The 26,974-nt window shown below is 46.7% G+C and overlaps 1 protein-coding gene across 2 annotated transcripts in view; it reads right to left on the reverse strand.

Moving 5' to 3' along the window:
• The window catches only part of ITGAL (integrin subunit alpha L), a 51,535-nt gene that overhangs the window by 14,037 nt on the left and 10,524 nt on the right, over positions 1-26,974 (reverse strand). The window contains exons 8-24 of one of the 2 annotated variants that reach the window (XM_053555016.1): positions 26,460-26,592; positions 26,154-26,304; positions 22,908-22,981; positions 22,677-22,809; positions 20,468-20,619; positions 19,693-19,830; positions 18,124-18,321; positions 17,841-17,971; positions 15,973-16,133; positions 15,708-15,859; positions 11,943-12,032; positions 4,699-4,755; positions 4,531-4,604; positions 4,146-4,287; positions 1,043-1,153; positions 583-662; positions 385-471 (exon numbers count right to left, since the gene is read on the reverse strand). In XM_053555016.1, the coding sequence (XP_053410991.1) occupies positions 385-471; positions 583-662; positions 1,043-1,153; positions 4,146-4,287; positions 4,531-4,604; positions 4,699-4,755; positions 11,943-12,032; positions 15,708-15,859; positions 15,973-16,133; positions 17,841-17,971; positions 18,124-18,321; positions 19,693-19,830; positions 20,468-20,619; positions 22,677-22,809; positions 22,908-22,981; positions 26,154-26,304; positions 26,460-26,592 (2,064 nt within the window). The remainder of the gene's footprint in view (positions 1-384; positions 472-582; positions 663-1,042; positions 1,154-4,145; positions 4,288-4,530; positions 4,605-4,698; positions 4,756-11,942; positions 12,033-15,707; positions 15,860-15,972; positions 16,134-17,840; positions 17,972-18,123; positions 18,322-19,692; positions 19,831-20,467; positions 20,620-22,676; positions 22,810-22,907; positions 22,982-26,153; positions 26,305-26,459; positions 26,593-26,974) is intronic. The other variant, XM_053555017.1, reaches the window with a different exon arrangement.

The raw sequence follows: 26,974 nt of genomic DNA on the forward strand, positions 1-26,974 counted from the left end.
AGCACTTGTAGCGTATGACCTTGGGCAAGTATCTGTCTTTTCTGAGCTTCAGATTGTTCCTTAGTGAAATGAGAGAGGCACAGCTGCCTCAGAGAGGTGTCAAAGGCCCCAGGGAAAGCCAGCATCTGACATCAAGGCCAGTATCTAATGAGCCTTTCCTTCCATCAGTGACTACTGACCGGCTCAGAGCTCTTAAAGGGCCCTCACTCTTTGAAGTGTTGAAAACTGAAGGGGTTGTGGCTGGAATCAGTTCTAATTATCCGTGTGTGTGTGTGTATGTGTGTGTAACTAGGAAAGGGAGGAGGCTCAGAAGGAGAGCCCTGGGAGACAAGGAGAGGCAGAGGAGGGAGCAGAGGGGTTTGCCATCAGCTGGGGAGGACTCACTCCTCGATGAGGATGTTGATAGGGTACAGGACTGAGATGCTGACAGTGGCTGAGTTGTCCTTCAGGAGGTCTGAGTCCTCATTGTCACTGCATTGGGGCAAGGTAGAGGGCAGTGTCAGGAGGTGGGCTTGGCCAGGTCTGTGTGGCAGGCTGACACAGAGCAGGGATGCTGGTGGGACCTGCCTGAGCCCTGCTCACCAGTTCACAGTGGCATGCAGCATGACCAAGTCCCCCCAGGAACTGTTCAGCAGCGTGTTAAACATCACCTGGATAACAACCTGGAAGAGAAGGAGAGGGGAATGAAGATGAGAGCTCAGGGACAGCCTCGGCACCCCACTAAATCCCCATAATCTCAGGGGCCCTTATTAAATGCTCCCTACACTGCAAGCACTGGGCTAGATGTATATTCTCCTTGTACAGATGAGGAAACTGAGGCTCCAAAAGGTTAATTCACGTGTATAAGGACACATATGAATAACCTAATTCCAGGTTTGTTTGATTCCAAAGTCCAGACTCTCAAACATGACACAAAACAGCCCTGCATCCATTTCCCTCTCTTGACAATCACCTGCTCCCTTCCGCAGAGCCAAGAGTTCCCTTCCCTCCATCAGGCCATAGCCCCTTGGCTGCTTAGTTCCAAGGGACCTGACACACTCACCGAGCTGCCTGCTTTGAAGATGGGAGAGCTCACATTGCAAGAGAGCTTCTTGGACAGATACTTGGACTCCTTGGGATGTTCCTCACAGACTACAGGTATCTGGCTGTGAGGCTGGGAGTGGGAGGACAGAGAACAGGCTCATTGTTGGGCAAGGCCAAGGGTTTCCCCAGGGGTTGTCACCCTTCAGGGCCCACCTCCTCCAGGGCTCTGTCCCCGCCACAGCTTGATCTCAGACTCGAGGCCAAAGAATCAGGGATGCAGATAGCGGTTAAGTACAAAGATGGTCACTGCGACACCACTAATAATAGTAAAAAAACTAAAGTGGTCAAACAGTTCAAAGAGATAGGAAGGTTTAGTAAATTGTACAACCAAAGGAGAGAACACTGTGAAGTCTTTAATATGTGCTGCAAAATAAAATAACATGGTTCAGCACCCGTAGCACAGTGGTTACAGCACCAGCCACATGCACTGAAGCTGGCGAGTTTGAACCCAGCCCGGGTCAGCTAAACAGCAATGACAATCGCAACAAAAACATAGCTGGGCATTGTGGCGGGTGCCTGTAGTCCCAGCACTTGGGAGGCTGAGGCAAGAGAATCACTTAAGCCCAAGTGTTGGAGGTTGCTATGAGCTGTGATGCCATGGCACTGCACTGAAGGTGACACAGTGAGATTCTGTCTCAAAATAAATAAATAAATTAAATTAAATGTGCTGCTACCTCTGTATACTCAGCAACCATTAAAACATGAACTTTGGGCTCAGCGCCTGTGGCTCAAGCGGTTAAGGCACCAGCCACATACACCTGAGCTGGCAGGTTCAAGTCCAGGCCCACCAAACAACAATGACGGCTGCAACCAAAAAATAGCCGGGCATTGTGGCAGGTGCCTGAGTCCCAGCTACTTGGGAGGCAGAGGCAGGAGAATCGTTTGAGTCCAGGAGTTGGAGGTTGCTGTGAGCTGTGATGCCATAGCACTCTGCTCAGGGCAACAGCTTGAGGCTCTGTCTCAAAAAAAAAAAAAGAAGAACTTTGATCCTGGGCAAAGCATTATTATGATTATTATTGTTTGAGAGAGTCTTACTACGCCGCCCTCAGTAGAGTGCTATGGTGTCACAGCTCATAGCAACCTCAAACTCTTGGGCATAAGTGATTCTCTTGCCGCAGCCTCCCAAGTAGCTGGGACTACAGGCACCCACCACAACTCCCGGCTACTTTTTTCTTGCAGTTGTCATTGTTGTTTAGCTGGCCTGGGCCGGGTTCGAATCCACCAGCCTCGGTGTATGTGACCAACGCTATAACCCCTGTACTATGGGCACCAAGCCTGAGCAAAGCATCATTAAACCATCTGTCTTCATGTCTTCATCACAACCTTGTGCGGGACAGATTTCAGTCAGACAAGGAAATAAGGACAGAGATTAAGTGACTTCCCCAAGGCCTCACAACTGGGTTATGCAGGGATCAGGTAAGAACTTGAATACAGAACTCCTGATTCTCTTGTTTCAATTACCTAAGTAGCTGGGACTACAGGCAATCAGCGCAACACCTGGCTATTTTTAGAGATGGGGTTTCGCTCTTGCTTAGGTGGGTCTTGAACTCCTGAGCTCAAGCAACCCACTGGCCTCCATTTTCCCCAATCCTCTATTAGGGGATTAAGTAAGCATTTAATGTTTCTGTATAAGATTAATTTATGTGTCCATAGACAAATGAATGGACTGATAAAATGCAGTATATACATACAATGAAATAAATATTATTCAACCTTAAAAAGAAAGAAAATTCATACACACACAACCACATGAATGAACCTCAAAAACATTGTGCTACATGAAATAAGCCAGACATAAACAACAAATATTACATGAAATATCTACAATAGGCAAATTCAGAGACATATAAAGTAGCTTAGAGGTTACCAGGAGTGGAGGGGGTGGGGAATGGGGGGAAACTACTTAATGGGTACACAGCTTCTGTTTTCTAGAAATAGCAATGATGGTTGTACAACACTGTGAATGTCTTCAATGCAACTGAAATGTAAGCTTAAGAATGATGAAAATGGGCTGGGCAAGGTGGCTCATACCTGTAATCCTAGCACTCTGGGAGGTTGAGGCAGGTGGATTGCTTGAGCTTAGGAGTTCAAGACCAGCCTGAGCAAGGCCCTGTCTCTACTAAAAATAGAAAATAAAAAAATTTCTGGGCATGGTGGCCCATGCCTGTTGTCCTAGCTTCTTGGGAGGCTGAGGCAGAATTGCTTGAGCCCAGAAGTTTGAGGTTGCTGTGAACTATGACACCATGGCACTCTAGCCTGGGTCAACGGAGTGAGCCTCTCTCAAAAGAAAAAAAAAAAAAAAAGAATGATGACAACGATAACTTTGTATTACATATATTTTTACCACACAAAAATATTTTTCAGGAAAAATAACCATACAGAGAGCAAAATGCCAAATACCTAAAATGAGCATAGAATACATAATTGAATGTGTATGTGTATAAAAAAAGATAATATAAATCTATATAACTATATAAATACAGAAAATAAAGTAGGGTAAAGACCATGAAGTTAAAAGTAGCAATTGCTTTGTTGTGGTCAGGGCTTTAAGAGAAACAAAAAGTAGTGATTGCCGAGTTGAAGAAGTATGGGTGACTGTCTTCTTTAAACTCCTCTGTAATTTCCAAGATTCTGTGGTAATCATGCATTACCTTTATAATGCTAACTTTACAACAAAAATTATTATTTCACACAGCTCAGGCCATCCCTCAGAAACTCTGGTCACCTCATGAGGGAGGTGATCCATCTCACTCCTCGTGCACATCTGGGTTGCCAAGTGCGCCTGAGCCTCTTTCACACACTCACTCCATTTCACAGAACTCTTACACTAAGCTGGTGAGTGTCCTGAGCCTCACTATTTGGTTGTAGAATCTGAGACCCAAAGAGGGTCATATCATATAGCTTGAGGGTGACCATCAGGCTGAGAACCCAGATGTGACCCTAAGACCCCTGCTTGTCTGCTGTTGCCCATGTGTTCTGGCTGTCCTTGCCACCTGGGGCTCAGAGAAGGGAGCTGGAGCCAGAGAAACAGCACCCTACAGGCGCCCTGCCTTCCTGCTCACCTTGAGCATCTCCACTTTGCGGAAGGAGAGTCCCTCAGGGAAGAACAGGTCTAGCTGGACCCAGTAAGCATCTTCTGCCAAGTTACTCAGTGTCAGCGCCACAGAGAGGCTGGCAGAAGGGGTCAGACGCAGGGCTCTGGATCTGAGGGGAAGAAAGGGGGAAAGTTATGAGGTTGAGATGAAGGAAGCAAGATCGCGGTGAGGAATTTCCAAACTGAGGCATCTGGTAGGCCAGAAAAAATATGCTCAGGCTTTAAGTTTTGGACTCCCCTTTTCTCAGAAAAGGAAAGTAAGGCCCTGAGAGGGAAGTGGTGTCCCCAGATGACACAGCTGCTGAGTGGAGAGGTCTTTTGACTTCAAGCCCTTGGGGTGACACCTTACAGACCCGGCAGGGGAGAAGGACAGCTGCAGGTTTGTCTCACACTTCTTGTCCTCCCCACAGTTCTTCTCAAAAGGGATCTGAAAGGCCAAGAAGAAAGGACCAGGAGGTTGGGGCTCCAAACAGAAAGGGGCCTGACCCCAGGCCACTCTGCCAGCCCCTCCTCTCTCTTACCTCTCTGGTCTCTGAGTGTGGTAAGGGTCTCAGGATGGGCTGTATGTCCTTGACCTGCTGAACACAGAGGAGTGGGGAGAGAGAGATCAGTTGAGGCAATAGAACTCATAAAGGAGACTGGGGGGAGGGGCTGCCTTCTTAGGGCTACCTCGTTCTCTGCCCCAACCCATGGCCACCTGTGTAGCTCTGCTCTGGGGCAGATCCCTGACAGGAAGCTGAGGCTCAGGTGCCCCATTCCTTCTCCTAGATAGGAGACCAGAGCCATGACAATGCAGTCATCTGCCTGTGAATAGCTCTTTCACTGTGGTTTTCCTCTGTGAATCCCACTTCCTCCTAGAACAGCTCTCTGCCTTTTATCAGATCAAGGCCAATTTTTTTTTAAGAGATGGTCTTGCTCTGTCACCCAGGTTGGAGTGCAATGGCATCAGCCTAGCTCACTGCAACCTCAAACTCTTGGGCTCAAGCCATCCTCCTGCCTCAGCTTCCGAAGTAGGTGGGTACCAACTATCATGCCCAGTTAATTTTTTCTGTTTTTTTTTTTAGATACGGGAGTCTTGATATGTTGCCAAGGCTTGTCTCAAACTCCTGGCCTCAAGCAATCCTTCTACCTCAGCCTGCCAAAGCATTGGGATTACAGGTGTAAGCCACCACTCCTGATCCTCAAGGCCAATTTTATCAACATTTCCTAAGCTCCTACTCTGGGCCAGGCCCCAGGCTGGCCACTGGATACAACAGAGAAGAAAACAGAAGGGCTGCTTGCCCTCGTGTTCTGGTGAACGAGGAGATTCAGCATTTTCAATAGAATGGGTCAAGTGTCATGATGGGACGAGGACGGGGTATCTCCAGAGTGGGTAGAAAAGACTCTTATCCCAGACTTGGGGATCAAGGAAGTTTCCTGAAAGTATGGCATCCCAACTGAAATCTAAAGCAAGAGGAAAAGGGGCTGGGAGCAGTGGCTCACACCTGTAATCCTAGCACCCTGGGAGGCTGAGGCAGGTGGATTGCTTGAGCTTAGGAGTTCAAAACAAGCCTGAGCAAGAGTGAGACACCATCTCTATTAAAAATAGAAAAACAAGCCAGGCATTGTGGTGGGTGCCTGTTATTACAGCTACTGGGAAGGCTGAGGGAAGAGAATCCGGTTGAGCCCAGGAGTTTGAGGTTGCTGTGAGCTATGACTCCATGGCACTCTATTTAGGGTGTCAGAGTGAGACTCTGTCTCAAAAACAAACAAACAAACAAAAAAGAGGAGGAGGGAGCTAGATGGTTTGAAAGGAGAGGGAGGAAGAAGAAGCAGTCTATATAAAAGCCCAGAGGCAAGAGAGTGATTGTGCCTGGCACAAGGAGCAAGAAAATGTGCCCCCTGGCTGGAGCACCATGTATTAGAAGGGGCAGAAATAGAAGCAGGATCCAGATGCCACTGAGCCTTACATGCACTTCTAGAGGGCTAGGAGTTAATGGTAAGGGTAATAGGGCCCTGGAAGGATTTTATGGGTTATCAGCTACATGCTCTAGAAAGACTCTGATCACCTGCCAAACAACCTCTATACTCTGCTTTTTTTTTTTTTTTTTGTAGTTTTTGGCCAGGGGCTGGGTTTGAACCTACCACCTCTGGCATATGGGGCCGGCACCCTACTCCTTGAGCCATAGGCGCCGCCCTCCATACACTGCTTTAAGGGGCTGAAGTCCTCGTGGCCTCTGCTGACTGCTTGGTACCCACATTCAACATTCATACACAGATTTCCACCACCCTTCAGACCATGGCCGGCTCAAATGGGTGTCCAGAGCCTCCATCTTGCTAAGCCTTCCAGAAGCTAAGCCCATCTTTTCATTTCCCTTGAATTTACCACCACACCTTTCCTCCTCCGTCTTCCTTCCAAAAGTCTACTTATTTTGCAAGATCCAGAACCAGTGACATCTCCCTCAGAAAGTCTTTTTTTTTTTTTTTTTTTTGAGACAGAGTCTCTCACTTTGTTGCTCTGGGTAGAATGCTGTGGCATCACAGCTCACAGCAACCTCAAACTCTTGGGCTTAAGCGATTCTCTTTCCCCAGCCTCCCGAGTAGCTGGGACCACAGACAGGCATACACCACAACGCCTGGCTATTTTTTAGAGAAAAGATCTTTCTCTGGCTCAGGTTGGTCTCGAACTCATGAGCTTAGGCAATCCACCTGCCTTGGCCTCCCAGAGGATTACAGGCGTGAGCCACCTCGCCTGGCTTTCAGAAAGTCATTTTTGACAATAGTGATCTTGGGTCTCTTTTCCCCTGAGTATCTACACCACATAGTCTGGCATTTAATCAGTGCCCACAGCAGAGACATGTTCTTCCTCACCTTCTGCCTTTCAGACTGTTTATCTGGTGGCATGGCCATGTGGATAGATTACTTTCTCAACTTATTTTATAAATAGATGTGACCACATGACTAAGTTCTGACCAATGACATGTAAGTGAAAGTGTTATGTGTTGTTGTTTTTTTTGAGACAGAGTCTCACTATGTCACCCTCAGTAGAGTGCTATGGTATCACAGCTCACAGCAACCTCCAACTCTTGCAATTCTTGCAACTCTTAAGCGATTCTCTTGCTTCAGCTTCCCAAGTAGCTGGGACTACAGGTGCCTGCCACAACACCCAGCTATTTGTTGTTGTAGAGGGTTAGCTGGCCTGGGCCAGGTTTGAACCCACCAGCCACCCTTGGTGTATGTATGTGGCTGGTGCTGTAACCACTGTGCTATGGGTGCCAAGCCTGTTATGTGGATTTTTAGAAAATATTCTCCAAGGGAAAGAATGTGTGCTCTTATCCTTGGCCATCATGCAGACATGTGGTTAGAGCTTGAGCAGCCAACTGTGACCACAAGAAGGTACTCAGAGGATGGAGAAGAAGCAAAATTACACCCTGGTTTAGCAAACTGTGGCCATAAGGCCAAATCCACCCCCAGTGATACCTATTATACAAAGGTCTATTGGAGCACAGCCACGCCCGTGTCTTTATCTACCATCTTTGGCTGCTGTGATGAGACAATAGCAAAGTTGAGTAGCTGCAACCATATAGCCTGCAAAACCAAAAATATTTACTACCTGATCCTTTCCAGATAAAGTTTGCCAATCCCTAATTTAGAGGCACAGATCTACCACACCAACTCCAACCTGCATTTTATAGGAGAAAAAAAGAACTTTCTTGTTTTTAGACTGCTTTTAATTTGGGTCTCTGTTGTTGGTAACTGAGTTAATCTAACTGGTGCTTTGTCCTTGCCTAAAATGACTCACAGTCCCTGAATGCAGTAAGTCCAAAGCTGAACTCATCAGCTCCCCTACCTAAGGAGTCTGTTTCCCCTCTAGTGTTCCCTGTGGGGGGAAGCAACTCTACCATCTACCCAGAACCAAGTAGAGATGGTGTCATCTCCCTGTGCCTGAACATCTTGGCAATTCTGCCTCTTCAATCTCTCCTTAATGTGCCCACCACCTCCACTCCCACAGACACTACTTTGGTTCAGGCCTTACCATCCCTCAGTGGTAATGTTTTAATGGACCATTAAAACAGCCTCCCAGCCCTCAGGCTTGCCTCCTTGCAATGCAGCCTCCACAACACTGCTGGAATCAGCTTCCTAAGATACATATGTGAGAATAGAGATGTCTACTCCCCACTCCCAGCTCCTCCACATGCCTGGTCCCACTCCAAGGCTGGCAGTGGGCATCTGACCCAGGCCTAGGCTCAGGGGTTGGTTTAGGGGTGTGCATGTGGCCCAGGTCATGACAACAAGAAGGAGGCATGCCAAGTGATGAAAATAATGGACAATGATACTAACAAGAGGATAGTAAGCCATGATATGAAAAATAAAAACACATTTCTGATTGCCTTGTTTGGGTTCCTGGATGCAGACATATGTGAAACCAGGATCCTCCTTAGTCTCTTCAGAATTAACAGATGCCTTTTTTGTTTACATCAGGTTTGAGTTGGGCTTTGGATACTTTTGATCAAAAAAAGGCCATCATAGATAATAATTCCTTCCTCTGCATAAAAATCTTTTAATGGCTTCCTCAGTGCCATCAGGGAAAAGACTGACTAACCCCTTAGTTCACTTGAAAAGGCTGCTCAAGAGCAACCCACCCTCTTGGTGCACTTGTTGTTTACAAGAAAAAAAGAGAAAAAAAAGAATAAAAGAAAAAAGAGCAATGGCCTGGTGGCTCACACCTGTAATCTTAGCACTCTGGGAGGCCAAGGCAGGTGGACTGCCTGAGCTCAGGAGTTCGAGACCAGCCTGGGCAAAAGTGAGATCCTGTCTCTACTAAAAACAGGAAAATTAGCCGGGTGTTGTGGCTGGTGTCTGTAGTCCCAGCTACTTGCGAGACTGAGACAAGAAGATTGCTGGAGCCTAAGAGTTTAAGGTTGCTGTGAGCTATGACATCATGGCATTCTACCACGGTGACTAAAAAAAAAAAAAAAAAGAGTAGCCAGCTTCTCTGGGCTCATTCATTCTCTCTTTCTCTGTCTCTCTCTCTCTGCTCCCATTACTCTGCCATCTCTCTCTGATCTCTGTTCTGTCTTTACATCTATATTCACGTTATGCCTTCTTTCCGAATGCCCACTCTGAGAACTTTAGGGTCATGTCTATGGGAGGGTTCTTCTTATCTCCTTAGCTTTGGAGTCGATTGTTGCCACCCTGTCTCTAACTTTACCACAGCGTCATCACAGCACATTGTAATTATAGACTTCTCTGACTTCTCCCATAGCAGATGGAACTCCTTAAGGGCAGGTACAGTATTTTATTTACTTCAGTGGAGCCAGTGCTCAGAATGGGGCTTAGCACAGAGCAAGTACCCAATTGACTTTCCTCAAGTTCATTCTGAGCATTTGGTGGGCAAGGCCTTTATTTTTATTATATTTTTATTTTTTTGAGACAGGGTCTCACTTCAATACTCTTGATAAAGTGCCATGGTATCACAGCCCACAGCAAACTCCAACTCTTGGGCTCAAGCAATTCTTGCCTCAGCCTCCCAAGTAGCTGGGACTACAGGAAGCCACTACAATGCCTGGCTATTCTTTTTTTTTTGAGACAGGGTCTCATTCTTCTCAAGCTGGTCTCAAACTCCTGAGCTCAAGCAATCCACCTGCCTCAGCCTCACAGAGTGCTGGGATTACAGGCATGAGAAACCATGCCCAGTACCAGGGCCTTTAATTTCATAAGCACACCACTGTTATCTGAGAAGGGTGGGCATGAGTGGGTGGCATGTACATGCCACCAAAAGCCATAAGAAAGAATATACTTGACAGTTACTATGCAGGAATGAGAGGCCTCCAGCTCTGAGAGAGGCCTCACAAACTGGGACTTATTTTAATAGATAGGGAAACAATCTCAGAGAGTCCTAGAGAATCTGCTCATGTTTGTGTCAGAAAAAAATGCACATCTTCAGGTTCCAGGCCCAAGTTCTTTCTACCAGAAATAAGCCTTCGAATAAGCCAAACCACCAGCTGAGCATCAGGATTTTAGAAAAAAGAGATCAGGCTTTTGGCCCTGGAAAGGGAGTGATCTGATAGACTAGGGTAGATATTATTTTCTCCCTTCTTTTATATCATAACAGTCTCACAGGGTGGTGCACTGTGGCTCACATGTGTAATCCTAGCACTCTGGGAGGTGGAGGTGGGAGGATGCCTTGAGCTTTGGAAAACAGCCTGAGCAAGAGCAAGACCCTATGTCTACTAAAAATCTAAAAATTAATGGCTGGGTGCAGTGGCTCACACCTGTAATCCTAGCCCTCTGGGAGGCCAAGGCTGGAGGATGGCTTGAACTCAGGGGTTCGCAACCAGCCTGAGCAAGATTGAGACCCCTGTCTCTACTAAAAACAGAAAAACTGGGCTCAGCGCCTGTAGCTCCAGTGGCTAAGGCGCCAGTCACATATACCAGAGCTGGCAGGTTCGAATCCGGAATGGGCCTGCCAAACAATGACAACTGCAACCAAAAAATAGCCAGGCGTTTGGAGAATTGCCTAAGCCCAAGAGCTGGAGGTTGCTGTGAGCAGTGACGCCACAGCACTCTACCAAGGACGATGAAGTGAAACTCTGTCTCAAGAAAGAAAGAAAGAAGGAAGGAAGGAAGGAAGGAAGGAAGGAAGGAAGGAAGGAAGGAAGGAAGGAAGGAAGGAAGGAAGGAAGGAAGGAAAAGGAAGGAAGGAAGGAAGGAAGGAAGGAAGGAAGGAAGGAAGGAAGGAAGGAAGGAAGGAAGGAAGGAAGGAAGGAAGATTAGCTGGACTTCATGGTAGGTGCCCATAGTCCCAGCTTCTAGGGATGCTGAGGCAAGAGGATTGCTTAAGCCCAAAAGATTGAGGTTGCTGTGAGCTATGAGGATGCCATAGTACTCTACCCAGGGCAACAGAGTGAGACCCTATCTCGATAGATAGATAGATAGATAGATAGATAGATAGATAGATAGATAGATAGATAGACAGATAGATAGATAGATATAAATAAATAAATGAAAAATTAGTGGGTGTTGAGGTGGGTGCCTATATTCCCAGATACTCAGGAGGCTGGGGCAGGAGGATCACTTGAGCTTGGGAGTATGAGGTTGCTGTGAGCTATGATGACGCCACTGCACTCTATCCTGGGCAACAGAGTGAGACTCTGTCTCACAAAAACAAAACAAGTCTCTTTCTCCTCCCCTCTCTTGTTTTTTCCTTTCTCTACTCTGCCAGGTCCTGTAATTCCCTCTCCTTCCCCAGCCTCTCCCCTCTTCGCCTATCCCTTCCCTCTCCTCTTCCAAAAAGTGAAAAAAAAAAAAAAAAGGAAAAAACTAAACTAAACAAAAAACAGAACCAAAATTTGGTTTTGAGGGAACTGTCCTCAACTGAATACATGTGAGTGAGAAAGCTAAGGTACCCTATCCTTCCACCAATTTGGGATAGTGGTAGGCCTGGAATTTGCACCTTGATCAGTGTTAGAAGCCTGATGAGGTAGGAGCTGTTGCATGGAAGGAACCTGGAGCAGTTCTCCAAAGGGGGTCTAAAATCGTTCACCCTGTAGGGGCTCTTTTTGAGAGCCCAGAACCACCACTCTGTTTCTCCTTCTTCCCAAACTTGGTTTTTCAAATTTTTCTTAAATTCTGATTCCTGTATATTCCTTTCCCTCTTAAGTAAGCCATATTTTGTTTCTGTTGTTTATAAATAAAGACTCCTATACAATATAGTTACTTCTTGCTAAATGGAATTTCTACTCTTCCTGTTCCCCATAAATCCCCCTAGCCAATCTTTTCTTACCGTCCTTTGGTCCCTTGGTGGTCCTTCTTCTTCCCAAAGAGAGAAATTCAGGGAGACATTGATGGGGGAGATGAGGTCTTGAATGCATACCTGAGGGTGATAAGAACACAACCTATGTCATGAGTCTAACCTTTACCACACTTCTGATTAAATGCATACCTTGTTGTATTTTACAAAGGATGAAATTCTAGTAGTCAGTTGTCTACAACCTTACCAGCAGTGAAAATATATTTACTATGCATCAGGTATTTGTAATGTGCCCAAGGTGCTTCTCAGCACAAGTATCACTCCTCAGCCCCAATTCTATGGCAGACAGCATACATCAATCACAGAACTTTCTCCCTCTGTGTCCTAATGGAAACCCCGAAGTTTTGTCTTAGGCAGCCATTATCAAAGTTTGCACAAGAATATTCTAGCATAACTAAAATATCCTAGCTTTAGAATTCTGTTCCTTGAGAACAGGGATGAGTCTTAGTCTTTTGCTATTACCAATGCCTGACTCTGTACTTTGTAGGCACTCAAATGTTTTTCACCTAAAGTTTCCACTGACCCTAAGAAATAGGCATTACTATCCCTACATTAAAAATGAGGAAAATAAAAATAAAAATAAAAATAAAAATAAATAAATAAAGAGGAAAATTAGGCCTAAAAAGGGTGACACAATTGCCCTGAGGTCTAGAACTAGGAGTGACAGAGCCAAGATTTGAACCTAGATCTGTCCAAATGCAAACAAAGCTCTTTCTGCCCATTGCCTTTTTCTCTGGCATATTTATGTTTAAAATTTCTAAGTCCTGGAGGCGCCTATAGCTGAGTGGGTAGCATGCTGACCACATACACCAAGGCTGGCAGGTTCGAACCCAGCCCACACCAGCTAAAACAACAACAGCTGCAACAACAAAAAAAATAGCTGGGTGTTGTGGCAGGTATCTATAGTCCCAGCTACTTGGGAGGCAGAGGCAAGAGAATCGCTTAGGCCCAAGAGTTTGAGGTTGCTGTGAGCTGTGACGCCATAGCATTCTACCCAGGGTGATAGCTTGAGACTCTATCTCAAAAAAAAAAAAAAGATTTCTAAGTCCTGTACAGGGTGGGTAGAAGGAGGCTGAGGAATGCTGAGTGGAGGTATGAATGAAATGAAATTGAGAGCTAATTGTTGAAATGGAGGCATGAGTACCTGGGGGTTCATTAAAATACTTGTTTCTAGTTTTGCAGGTTTCACATTGCTCATAATAGAACAATTAAAACTAGCTGGGTGCAGTGGCTCCTGCCAATAATCCTAGCATCCTGGGAGGTCGAGGCGGGTCGATTGCTTGGGCTCAGGAGTTCGAGACCAGCCGGAGCAAGAGTGAGGAGATCCTGTCTTTACTAAAAATGAAAACTGAGGCAAGAAGATCACGTCAGCCTGAAGAGTTCAAGGTTGCTGTGAGCTACAATGCTACGAACTTTACCCAGGGTGACAGAGTGAGACTCTTACTCAAACCCCCCCACACACAAAATCAAAACAAAACAGGCTCGGTGCCTGTAGCTCAAGCGGCTAAGGCGCCAGCCACATACACCAGAGCTGGCAGGTTCAAATCCAGCCCAGACCTGCCAAACAGCAATGACAACTATAACCAAAAAACCAAACCAAAACAAAACAATGAAAATAAACTTCAAAGTCATATACCCCAATCCTATAATGAGACTTTTATGAAATATTTAAGAGCAGAGCATATAATTTGATATTAATCCCATAAGCAAAGTGAATCTGGGTGTTTCAGCAGTTGTTCAAACTAATATTTAAAAAAAAACAAAAACCATGGGCGGCGCCTGTGGCTCAGTCGGTAAGGCGCCAGCCCCATATACCAAGGGTGGCGGGTTCAAACCCGGCCCCGGCCAAACTGCAACCAAAAAATAGCCGGGCGTTGTGGCGGGCGCCTGTAGTCCCAGCTACTCGGGAGGCTGAGGCAAGAGAATCGCTTAAGCCCAGGAGTTGGAGGTTGCTGTGAGCTGTGTGAGGCCACGGCACTCTACCGAGGGCCATAAAGTAAGACTCTGTCTCTACAAAAAAAAAACAAAAAAAAACCCAAAACCTCTTTCTAGGATGGCTATTAATAATAAATGACCATATTTACCTGGCAATTAATGACATATCATGATGCCTAATATTCTATAGCCATTAAAAACAATTATGATGGGGCAGTGCCTGTGGCTCAGTCAGTAAGGCGCCGGCCCCATATACCGAGGGTGGCGGGTTCAAACCCGGCCCCGGCCAAACTGCAACCAAAAAATAGCCGGGCGCTGTGGCGGGCGCCTGTGGTCCCAGCTACTCGGGAGGCTGAGGCAGGAGAATCGCTTAAGCCCAACTCCTGTTGGAGGTTGCTGTGAGCTGTGTGAGGCCACAGCACTCTACCGAGGGCCATAAAGTGAGACTCTGTCTCTACAAAAAAAAAAAAAGAAAAAAAAAATAATTATGATGGCTCAGTGCCTGTGGCTCAGTGGTTAGGGCTCTGGCCACATATACTGGGGCCGGTGGGTTTGAACCTGACCCAGGCCTGGTAAACAACAATGACAACTTACAATGACAAAAAATAGCCGGGCTTGTGGTGGGTGCCTATAGTCGCAGTTACTTGGGAGGCTGAGGCAAGAGAAACCTGAGAGTTAGAGGTTGCTGTGAGCTGGAACACCATAGCACTCCACTGAGGGTGACGTAATGAGACTCTGTCTTAAAAAATAATAATAATTATGAGGCTGGGCATGATGGCTCATTCCTATAATACTAGAACTTTAGGAGGCTGAGGAGGGAGGATCTCTTGAGGCCAGGTGTTCAAGCCTGGGCAACATAGTGAGACCCTGTCTCTAAAAAAAAAATTAGCCAGGCATGGTGGCATGCACCTGCAATTCCAATTACTTGGGAGACTGACATAAGAGGATCACTTGAGCTCAGGAATTGGAGGCTGCCATGAGCTAGATCAGGCTCCTGTACTATAGCCTGGGCATCAGAGCAAGACCCTGTCTCTGAAAAAGGTATATGATGATGATGATGAAAGCTGGGTAGTATCATTAATACATGATGTGTGAAAACAATAGAGAAAAATGGTCAGTACATTGCAATTACAACCATTTTAAAATATGTTAAAAACTACTACCAGCTGAGCTCAGTGGTGTATGTCCGGAGGCCCAGCCTACTCAAAAGGCTGAGGTGGAAGAGGATTGCTAGAGCCCAGGAGTTTGAGGCTGTCATGTGCCGTGAATGTGAATAGCCACTGTACTCCAGCCTGAGCAGCATAGTAAGACCCCTTCTCTAAAAACAACAAAACAGGCTCAGCGCCTGTGGCTCAAAGGGCAAAGGCACCAGCCACATACACCTGAGCTGGTGGGTTTGAATCCAACCTGGGCCCAATGATGGCTGCAGCCAAAACAACAATGATGGCTGCAGCCAAAAAATAGCCAGGTGTTGTGGTGGGCGCCTGTAGTCCCAGCTACTTGGGAGGCGGAGGCAGGAGACTCGTTTGAGCCTAGGAGTTGGAGGTTGCTGTGAGCTGTGATGCTACAGCACTTTACCCAGGATGACAGCTTGAGGCTCTATCTTAAAACAACAACAAACAAAAACTAGAAGAAAATATCTAAAGGTGTCATTACTACTTTTGCAGAGAAAATAACAACACAGAGAATACAAAGTGACTTGTCACCTAGCTCTACAGTGACACAGTTGACCCTACTCAGCACTGCCTCACTGTAGTCAACTCACCCGCCCCCTTCTCAGAGCCTCAGTACGGGCTCCCTTACCGGGAAATGAAACCAGAGCTCAGTACAGGACTTGTCTGAGGTGACAGCTGTGTTCCTGCTGAGTTCATGTCTCCCTCCTGGGAACAACCCCCGGCTTCTGGTCCGATGGCCATCCAACTGCAGAGTATAAGTGAGATTGGCAACTAGACGACCTGGGCAAAATGGAAAGGGTAGGGGTTGTTGAATAGTGGTGGTGGGGGCCCCAGGCCATAGGCCTGGATGTAGGGCAGGCAGCTGCTCAGGGGAGCAGGTGAACAGCACTGACCTTGGAACTGAGGGATGAGAGGCTTGACCTGGAAACAGACTGTGATGTTAACTCCTTCCTTCTTCCTGTTACTGGTTGAATAGGAGCACTCCACTTCATGCACTGGGATCTCAGATGGGGAGAAGGACATCTGAGTGACCACATCTACCACAGGCCGGGCACTGCAGGGCAAAGAACAACCAAGTCTCTCGCTTGGCCTCCCCTGCTCATTCTTCACGAGACCCGGGGCTCTCACTGGCAGAGTCCAGAGGACTCTCCTTCCCTAGAGCAGACCTCATCGTTACTGTCTCTTCTCAGTGAAAATACTAATGATGCTGATTAACTAGGGTTCCAACCTAGTTCACTCTAGTAGCCTTCTGACCATTTTTCATACAGAAGAGTAAGCTTTAAGAGAAATCATACTGAGCTACTTCCATGCTTATAACCCTTCAACAATGCTGCCTGACAGCCATAATAAAATCCAAGCTTTGGCTTGGTGCCTGTTGCACAGTGGTTATGGCGTCGGCTACATACACGGAGGCTGGCAGGTTCGAACCCGGCCCCGGCCTGCTAAACAACAATGGCAACTGCAACAAAAAAAAAGCCAGGCTTTGTGGTGGGCGCCTGTAGTCCCAGTGACTTGGGAGGCTGAGGCAAGAGAATTGCTTAAGCCCATGAGTTGGAAGTTGCTGTGACTGTGACACCATGGCACTCTACTGAGGGTGGCATAGTTAGACTTTATCTCAAAATAAATAAATAAATAAAATAAAATCCAAGCTTTTGGCTATGGATGCCAGTTGACCACCTCTCCATTCCTGTCTGCTACCACGCACTCCCTGGGATGACTATGTCCTAGCCACACTGGCCCTCTCTCAGTTCCTTGAACATAACAAACTTTCACCTGTCTTGCAGCCTGGGCACATCCTAGCTTATGTGTAGAAAGCTCTTACCCCAATTTCTGCAAATCTAGCTCCTTCTGATCTTTCAAGTCCCAGCTCAGATATCACTTCCTCACAGGGATCTTTCTTGGCCTCCCTTGCTATTCTAACAGTACCTGTTCATTTCCTTTATCGTACTTATTACAATTTATAATTAACTATTTTTGGTTAATTTTTTATTATATGTTCCCCCACACATAAACTCTGCACCCAATGCCTGGTTTGGTGTTTAAGACATAGCAGGAGACTAATACCTATTCCCTATAGGATGCTGTGTGATTCTTCCAACAACTGTTAAGATATGGGTAGGGCAAGAAATATCACCACTGGCCAGGTGCAGTGGCTTACATCTGTAATACTAGGACTCTGGGAGGCTGATACAGGCGGATTGCTTGAGCTCAGGGGTTTAAGACTAGCCTGAGCAAGATCGAGATCCATCTCTACTAAAAATAGAAAAACTAGCCAAGCATGGTGTTGTGTAACTGTAGTTCCAGCAGCTGGGGAGGCTGAGGCAAGAGGATTGCTCAAGCCCAAGTGTTTGAGGTTGCTGTGAGTTGCCATGGCACTCTACCCAGTACACAAAGTGAAACTCTATCGCAAATAAAAAGAAAAAAGAAATGTCACTCCTTCAAAAATGAGGAAACTTGGTTCTCAAGAAGCTAAGTGACTGAGGTGAGATAATCTCAGAAGCAAATGGCTGAGCTTTGACTTAAATCCAGGTCACCATGTTCTAGAGCCAGTCCTTTACTCATCACATGAGGGCGTTCCTCTATAAGGTTGCAGTGTCAGACAGGCCTGGGTTCATACCCAGTTCTGTCACTGAGTATGATATGAACCTCTAAAAAGAGGACCTGTCTCCCTACAAAGAATTTACAGGGTACCCAGCACACCACAACTATTCACAGGACAAGAGCTGAGGTTATCTGGGAGGACTCAGGGGTCCTGTCTTACCTCAGCACAACTACCCGGCCCTCAGCCCCCACAACCACGTCTGCCAGGCCATCCTCTTCAAGGTCCTTCACCCCGTGGATGGAGCGTCCAAACCACTGAATTCCTGAGAACAGCCGGGTCCCTGCTATCCGCTGAGAGTAAGAGAGAGATCATGCTGAGCTGGGGGGCAGGGGGGCGGGGGGACAGGGTGGAGGGTGGGAAGGGGCAGGCCTAGGAGAGGGACCTGGGTGCAGAGGCTTTAGTATCTGTCCCTGGGGTTGGGTTGGCAGGCAGGGCACCTCACCTGACTTGGCTGGACGCTGAGCCCATCCTGTCGCCCATTGAAGATGTACACAGCCCCCTGCTCCTCCAGGGGGGCTCCCACAGCCACATCCATCAGCCTATCCCCGTTGATGTCTGTCAGGGCAGCGATGGCCGCTCCAAACCTTCCCAGGGGATAGCCATGATCCCCATGCAGTTCTGAGACCTCTTCAAATCCCAGCTAGGAAGGAGCAGGGAGACAAGTCACACCTCAATCGTTGAGCAAGCTTTCACAGCATGTGGCATTGTTAAGGACAATTTCATGAAGAACACTAAAGAAACGTGAGAAGAACACTAAAGAAACGTCAGGCACAGTGGCTCGTGCCCAGAATCCTAGTACTTTGGGAGGCTGAGGCAGGAGAAACACTTCAGCCCAGGAATGTGAGACCAGCATGGGCAACACAGAAAAACCCCATATCCACACACACACACGCACACACACACAAATTAAAAAAAATGAGGCCGGGTGTGGTGGTTCGCACCTGTAATCCTAGCACTATGGGAGGCCAAGGCAGGTTGCCTGAGCTCAGGAGTTCAAGACCAGCCTGAGCAAGAGCCAGACCCAGTCTCTAGAAAGTAGCTGGGTATTGTAGCGGGTGCCTGTAGTCCCAGCTACTTGGAAGGCTGAGGCAAAATGATCACTTGAGCCCAAGAGTCTGAGGTTGTTGTGAGCTATGATGCTGTGGCACTGTACCGAGAGTGACAAAGTAAGACTCTATCTCAAAAAAAAAGAAAATTAAAAAAAATTAGTGAAGTGTGGTGCTACCCTATACTCCCTACTACTTGGAAGGCTGATGTGTGAAGATCTAAGATCACTTGAGCCTAGAGTTTAAGGTTGCAGTGAGCTATGATCGTGCCATTGCACTCAAGCCTGAGTGACACAGTGAGACTGTCTTTTTTAATTTTTTTTTAAGAGACAGAGTGTCACTTTGTCACCTTCGATAGAGTGCTGTGGCATCACAACTCACAGCAACCTCCAGCTCTTGGGCTTAGGCGATTCTCTTGCCTCAGGATCCTGAGTAGCTGGGACTATAATCGCCCACCACAACGCCCGGCTATTTTTGTTGCAGTTTAGCCTGAGCCGGATTTGAACCCACCACCCTCAGTATATGGGGCCTGTGCCCTACTCACTGAGCCACAGGCGCCGCCCGAGACTCTGTCTTTTAAAAAGAAAAAAAGAAACGTAAAAAGTGGTTCCTCAGAGACTTGGAATGCTGCCAGCTCCACCTCTTCCTGTTCATGTGCCCCTGTGGCTTTGGGAAATTACCTAGCTTTGTGGAGCCTCGGTGTTCCCATTGATAAAGGACAGCTTGTAGGATCTCAGAAAGAGGTTGTGAGGATCAAATGAAGTTATATCCATAAAGAGTCTGGCAGGGGCCCTGCCCACAGCCTTCCCCAATGAGGAGTCACTATTGTCTGTTTTTTGTTCTAATGGTTCGAGTAACCCATGATCAGACAGGGAAAGCCCTTAAGAAAACTGGGTCCCACGTAGGCCTGTGAATATCTATCTCTCTTCTTCCCCTACCCCTCAACTCCACATCTTGGCACTCACCTGTCGTCTCTGGTAGATGAGCACCCGGCCTCCCCTCTGATCCCCATAGAACAGCGGGGCTCCCACCAGCAGCAGCTCCATTTCCCCATTCTGATCCATGTCAACACCACACAGCTCCCCACCAAAGTAAGAGCCAACCTGCAGGGAGAGATAGGTATCTGAGGAAGAGCCTGTGGGGACATAGGGGCTGGCTAGCACCTGTCTCCCATTCAGCTGTATCATGTCCATCTTATTTCACTCCCTTAAGTAAAGATTCAAACCCTAAGTCCACCCTTAGAGCCACATGAATTAATATAAGGTGGGCTCTTTGAGGCTCAATTTCTTTTTTTTTTTGTAGAGACAGAGTTTCACTTTATTGCCCTCAGTAGAGTGCCGTGGCGTCACACAGCTCACAGCAACCTCCAACTCCTGGGCTTAGGTGATTCTCCTGCCTCAGCCTCCTGAGTAGCTGGGACCACAGGCGCCCGCCGCAACGCCCGGCTATTTTTTTGTTGCAGTTTGGCCGGGGCTGGGTTTGAACCTGCCACCCTTGGTATATGGGGCAGGCACCTTACTGACTGAGCCACAGGCGCCACCCAGAGGCTCAATTTCTTAAATTGGAATGTAGAGATGTCAAGGCTTACCTCAAAGGGTGCCCCACGAGGGACCAATGTGATAGTGTTTGGCCTAGAACTTGCCACACAGTTAGTGAATGAGTACTCAAAGGATAGCAGGGAGCATGGTGCACGTCATGAGTGCACGTCATGGTGCACGTCACTCCTTGGGCCATGAGTACCTGAGTCCCTTCTATTTTCTGGACCTGGCTCCACTGTCCTCTGTTCTTTGGCTCTTGGAACAGCAGTACTCGGCCCACATGTTGGTATCGGGGGGCTCCCACTGCCAGCAGTGATGTTTTCCTTTGTGAGGGCAGCCAGGCCACTGTGTAACCTGAGGAGACAGAGTGAGGGGATTGGAGTTAGGAACACATAGGATGCTGGAAGGGCCAGGCATGGTGGCCCACACCTATAATCCTAGCACTCTGGGAGGCTGAGATGGGAGGATCCCTTAAGCTCAGGAGTTCAAGACCAGCCTAAGCAAAGTGAGACCCTATCTCTACAAAAAATAGAAAGATTCATTGGGCATTGTGGTGAGCACCAGTAGACACAGCTACTCAGGAGACTGAGGCAAGAGGATAACTTGAACCCAAGAGTTTGAGGCTGCTGTGAGCTATGCTGAGGCATGGCAGACACTCTAACCTGGGCAACAGAGTGAGATTCCATCTCTAAAAAAAAAAAAAGGATGGTAGAATAGAAGGTAACATCCACAAGGAAAGGAGCAGAGGCCTTGGGAAAACAGGTTATTAACAAAGATGCATTCAACATACACTGGTGCCTTCAGCATACACTGGTGGCATGTATAAATGTAGTGGTTTACAGAAAAGACTTTGGGGACAGACTACCTGGACTCTACTACTAGTTCTGTGAGCCTGGTCAAGTTATTTAAACTATTATTTTAAAAAATTAATAAATTATCCAGTCACGGTAGTGCATGCCTGTAGTCAGAGCTACTCAGGAAGCTAAGATAGGAGGATTGCTTAAACCCAGGATTTGAGGTTGCTATGAGCTAGGCTGATGGCATAGCACTCTAGCCTGGGCAATAGAGCAGGACTCTACCTCAAAAAATAAAAAAAAAAAAATTAAGAAGAAAGAAAAAAATTACTGATGGTAGCCTCCCTTAAAAGAGTAGATGCAAAATGAATAGCACTGATTTTCCTGAGGAAAAATTAATAAGATCATTTTGTGTTCTGAGAGTCTAACAAAAGAGTGGCCCACTCCTATACAGTGGTCATGGATGAGGCAAGGTGGAAGGACGGTGGTTTTAGACCCAAGAGAAGGTAGCACCTGGAAACAGTCCTAAGCCAGGGCTCTTACAGCCAGCTCATACTTTAGGGCAAACTGACTATATGAATGTGAACTAAAAGAGCTATAACCTCAGAGCATATAGGAGTGAGGTTCCAATGTAGCCTGAGCCTGGCATCACCTTGGGTGGACAAACATCCACAGAACTGTGCATGAAGAGACTTCAACAGTGACACCATGAGGCAGAGAGAAACAACAGCAGTTGTGGATGGACCAGACTCATTTCTTCTATGCTTGGCTTCACATGAAATCTTGTAACTGAATAAAACACTGAAGTTCTTGGACAATTCAAGGAAAGGAAGCCTCAAGAAGGAGTGACTAGCCTTCCTACTAATAGGCAGATTGTTTTAGAATGTACATGGGATTTAATTTATAGGTATGACTGACAACACAGAGAGGTCACTGTCATTGAAAGAACTTTATTACTCACAGCTCCCAGAAGGAATCACTGTACGCCTTGCAAGGCCAAATGGGGAAGCACTGAGGAAATACAAGGTCAGTGAGAGGCAAAAGGAGCAAGAGAAGACTATAGCCCAGAGCTCTTACTGTGGTTTTTGTGGGAAGGATGGTGAACTAGTGTAGGCAAGTTTGAGCAGGTTTATAATTACATAGTTTGAATAATTTTGACAGGCTCTGGGCTATAGTGGCTGATTCTAGTTGTCTGATACCTGGCCCTGGGCTGATTTAAGGATGAAGAAATAATAGCTTGGTGTGTAAGAGTAGATGAAGGAGGTAGTTGGAGATATAGGCTCTGGATTGGCTGGTTTGCATATAAAAGGTGTGTATACAGGCAAGTTGTTCACTATTTCTAGCAATTAGCTAGCCCTGGGAGGGGCCATCTCTCCAGGATCACAAGGCAACAAGATGTCCAAGCAACAGAAAATATAGAAAATAAAAAAAAACAACATGATTAATACACAGGCGAGGGACTATTAAGGGAAAATTAAATATGTTATAATTAGGTTTGAACTCTGAATTTGTTCATGCTGATTGCTTCACAGCTTTCGCTGTTATTTTAAAAATAAGACTGAGGGACCCTCTGGCCTCTAAAACCAGAAGAACTTTGCAGAAAAGAAAAGTACTCACCCAAATATCCCGCTCTCACTTCTGGTGTCAGTGGTTTGTTGCCAACAAATATTTCACCCTTCAGGTCTGCCTTCAAGTCTAGGAAGCCCCCAGCCCAGTCCTTGGCTCCAACTGCCCCCACAACTGTATGGCTCTGCCCAAGGAAGGAGAGGAGTGGAGTCAGCTACCCTCTGGGACCCAGCTGTGTCCCCACGCCACCTTGCAGCCCATTGCTTCAGGCCCACCCCACACCTTGCTGAGGTCAGCGCTGATCCCACTGGAGGACAGCTCCATGTCGAAGGAGGTCAGGTCCTGTTTGCTTGTGCCTGGGAGACAAAGTAGAGGAGAATGGGCAAGACCCAAGAGGCAGTAAAATCAGTGATTCTCCTGGAAGGAGTAAGAACTATCACTGGGTAAAGCAGAAAGCTCATACTTCAGAGCCAGACAGACTGGGAAGGGGCTTAATGCTCTGAGTTGGCTTTCTCACGTGAAACTCAAGGAGCCTAGGCCTCAGATCTCTACTCATACCACAGGGCAGGCCCAACATGAAGTTCTTTGTTTCTGCTCCTATCGAGGCCTCCCCGCTTCAGTGAATGGCACTCCACCCATGTAATGAACCATGTTAAAAAACCAGAATCGACTGGAGTCTTCCCTTTCCTCCATCCTGTCTCAAACACATCACCAAATCATCATGAGCCTACCTTCAAAATATACGTGTTCCATTCCCTGAATAACTTGTTCCTCCACCACAAAAATAAAGCCATCTCATTTCTGGTTTGACCAGTGCAAAATCTCACTAACGTGGTCTCTGACTCCATTTTTTCCACGCTTTGTTTCCACAGAGTAAGTCTGTTTTAAGCAAGAGTGAGACCCTGCCTCTAAAAAATAGCCAGGCATTGTGGCAGGCACCTGTAGACACAGCTACTCAGGAGGCTGAGGCAAGAGAATTACTTTGAGCCCAAGAGTTTTAGGTTGCTGTGAGCTATGATGCCAGGGCACTCTACCAAGGATGACAAAGCAAGCCTCTGTCTCAAATAAATAAATAAATTAATTAATATAAATGAGTATCAGACCAGAGCTTTTTCCCCTTTCTTTTTTTATTTTTGAGACAGAGTCTTACTATGTCGCCCTCAGTAGAGTGCCCTGGCATCATATCTCACAGCAACTGCAAACTCTTGGGCTTAAGTGATTCTGTTGCCTTAGCCTCCCAAGTAGCTGAGACTACAGGTACCTGCCACAGCGCCTGGCTATTTTATTTTGTTCTTGTTGTTGTCATTGTTGTTAAGCAGACCCAGGCCAGGTTCAAACCCACCAGCCCCAGTGCTTGTAGCCGGCGCATTAACTGCTGAGCTATGGGCACCGAGTCAGTGTTCCCTTTCTTAAAAAACCTAAAATTCGATTGCAAGAGGGACTTTACCTAACAATTGCAATCAGTGTAACCTGGCTTATTGTACCCTCAATGAATCCCCAACAATAAAAACAAACAAACAAAAAAAACACTAAAATCCACTAAAATCCAAATTCCTTCTGAGGGCCTACAAAGTCCCTACCTCCCCACCAAGTTCTTTCTCTTCCCTCACCACATTCTGTTCCCACAAAGTGTCAAGCCTTCCCCTCGCCCGCTGGGCCTCTGCACTTGTGCTTCTCTCCGACTGGAATGTTCTCGGCCCACATGCCACACTGCTTCTGTGGCTGTTTGATTCTCATCTTTCATGTCTCAGCTCACAAGTCACATCAGAGTGAATTTAGTTGTCTTTAATTACCATGTTTGTGTACTCAATTACTGTCTTTCTTCAACTTGAAGATGAGCTCTACTTTCACAGCATCTCTGAGTGTCTTATTCATAGTACAATGAACATAATAGCACCAGCTAACAAGGATGCTGACAGAAATGAATGAGATCAAACAAAATGCCTGTGACATGTACATTTTCAGGAAACATAGCAATTATTACAATGATTTGTTCACTCATTGAATAAATATATAGAATAATTAAGTATCTAAGTATCTGGTGGCAGGACTACAATGGTGGGAAGCAGACTCAAGGCTTGTCAGGGAAGATCTCAAGGTTTAGTGTGGGAAACAGATACTGAACAAGTAAGTCAGAATATGATGCATGGCTCAGCACCCATAGCATAGTAGTTACGGTGCCAGTCTCATACACCGAGGCTGGCAGGTTCAAACCCAGCTCGGGCCAGCTAAACAACAATGACCACTGCAACAAAAAATAGCCAGGTGTTGGGGCAGGCACCAGGCTTAAGCGATTCTCTTGCCTCAGCCTCACGAGTAGCTGGGACTGCAGGCGCCCGCCACAATGCCTAACTATTTTTGGTTGCAGTTGTCATTGTTGTTTAGCAGGCCCAGGCCAGGCTTGAACCCACCAGCCTCGGTGTATGTGGCTGACACCCTACCCACTGAGCTATGGGCACCGCCAAATTTCTGTTGTTTTACGTCACCTCGTTTGTAGTATTTTGTTACAGCAAACTTAGTTAAACCTTACAACCCTGTTAGACTGGTGTTATTTTCACATTTAATGGAGAGCAATGAGCCTCAGAAAAGGAAGTGACCTGGCAGAGGTCACACAGCAAGAAAGAGACAGAGTGGATTCCTGGGGACAAGTCACCTTGGTTCATATGACACATTACTTCTTCACCTGAACTGGACACTAAGGCTGTATCCTAACAAAGGGGATTTCCCTGGGGAAATCACATAACTTTACTTTTCTTTTTTTTTTTAAATTGAGACAGAGTGTCTCTTTGTCACCCTCTATAGAGTGCTGTGGCATCATAACTCACAGCAACCTCAAACTCTCGGGCTCAATTGATTCTCTTGCCTCAGCCTCCCTAGTAGCTGGGACTATAGGCACTTGCCGTAACTTCTGGCTATTTTTTTTTTTGTTGTTGTTGTTGTCGTTTAGCAGGCCCCGGCTGGGTTTGAACCCACCAGCCCCAGTGCACGTGGTACCCTAACCACTGAGCTATGGGTGCCCAGCACATATAACTTTTCATAGACTAAACTTCCTTGGGGAAATATCCTCCCATAACCAGTCCTCTGTTGACTACAATACAAACTTCCTCTTATTCTAAGCCAAGGAGGGTCTGTGGCTCCAGCCAGCTTGCCCATCCTAAATAATATGGAGGCTGAGAGAAGTGAAAATGAAAGTCAAAGCAGAAGAGAAAGGAATTACAGTTAATCTGCAGGGCTCAGATAACACCAGGAAGATACAGGTCAATTCTGGGCCCCACCCTGAATCATGCTGAGCTCCAAGAGGAAGATGGTATTTCAGAGAGAAATATCAGAGGCTGTTCCTAAAATACCCTCTCCTAAATTCCTACTAGAGGTTTAGTAGGTGAGCTCTTAGCACAGCGTCAGACACAAAGTGCTTGTTGTTATTAGTGTGTCTCTAATCTGATAAATTTAGAATTTCTGTGTGAATTCTAAAGGTGAATTTCTGTATATGGCAGCCTCCGGAACTCTCTCCCAGGGTCCGTCACTCACCTTCAATCACATAGATCTTCTTCTGTAGCTCACTGAATAGATCTTTAAGCTTCTCAAATGTGTCCAGAATCTTCACAAACTCCTCTATGGGGTTTGAGGCAAACTTGTGGAGTGTCTCCTGACTTTCCTTGGTTTTAAAATGCTTTCCAATCTGTGAGGGAGTGAAGAGTGAAGAGCTGGCATCCCCCAAATCTCAAATCAGTTTTCTATTATCTTCACAAGATTCTGCCCCACAGAAGGGGACTGGGCTTCAGGAATAGCAGAGGGAAAATAAGACATAGAAGCAGCAGGGACCTGGGGCCATACCCCAATGATGTAGCGGATGATGTCTTTGGCCACGCCAATGTCGCCATCGTCACTGGCCTCCCCATCAGTGATGATGATGAGCACTTTGGTGGCATCCGGTCGGGCCCCCTGATCTTGCCGAAACACCTCTTTCCTGTGTCCAGAAAAGGCAGATGTGAGAGTCTCTTCTCAAACCAGAGCCTGAGGTCTCCTGAACCGCCTACTGATAGTTAAATTACTGCTCTGCTAATTAAGCAAAAGCCTTCTTTGTATCTCCCAGGCAGGTATTCTAAGCCTCTGGTGGTCTCCTCTTAAACCCCCACCTGGTTTTTGCTGCCATTCCTCTCCTTCTGGACCAGTACCCTCTAGACAACCTGAAGAGTGTCCCAGAGTCCGCAGGCCAAGAGGGGGTGATTTTGTGATGGGTGACTCTTGTATTCCCACCTTCCATTGTAGCCACATGGGAACTTCCCTTTAACCAGTTAGAGATGTTGATCTAGGTAAGATTTTCATAGGAATAAAGGGTTCCCAGCCAG

Source organism: Nycticebus coucang, chromosome 12, assembly GCF_027406575.1.
Source record: "Nycticebus coucang isolate mNycCou1 chromosome 12, mNycCou1.pri, whole genome shotgun sequence".
Classification (NCBI taxonomy): Eukaryota; Metazoa; Chordata; class Mammalia; order Primates; family Lorisidae; genus Nycticebus; species Nycticebus coucang.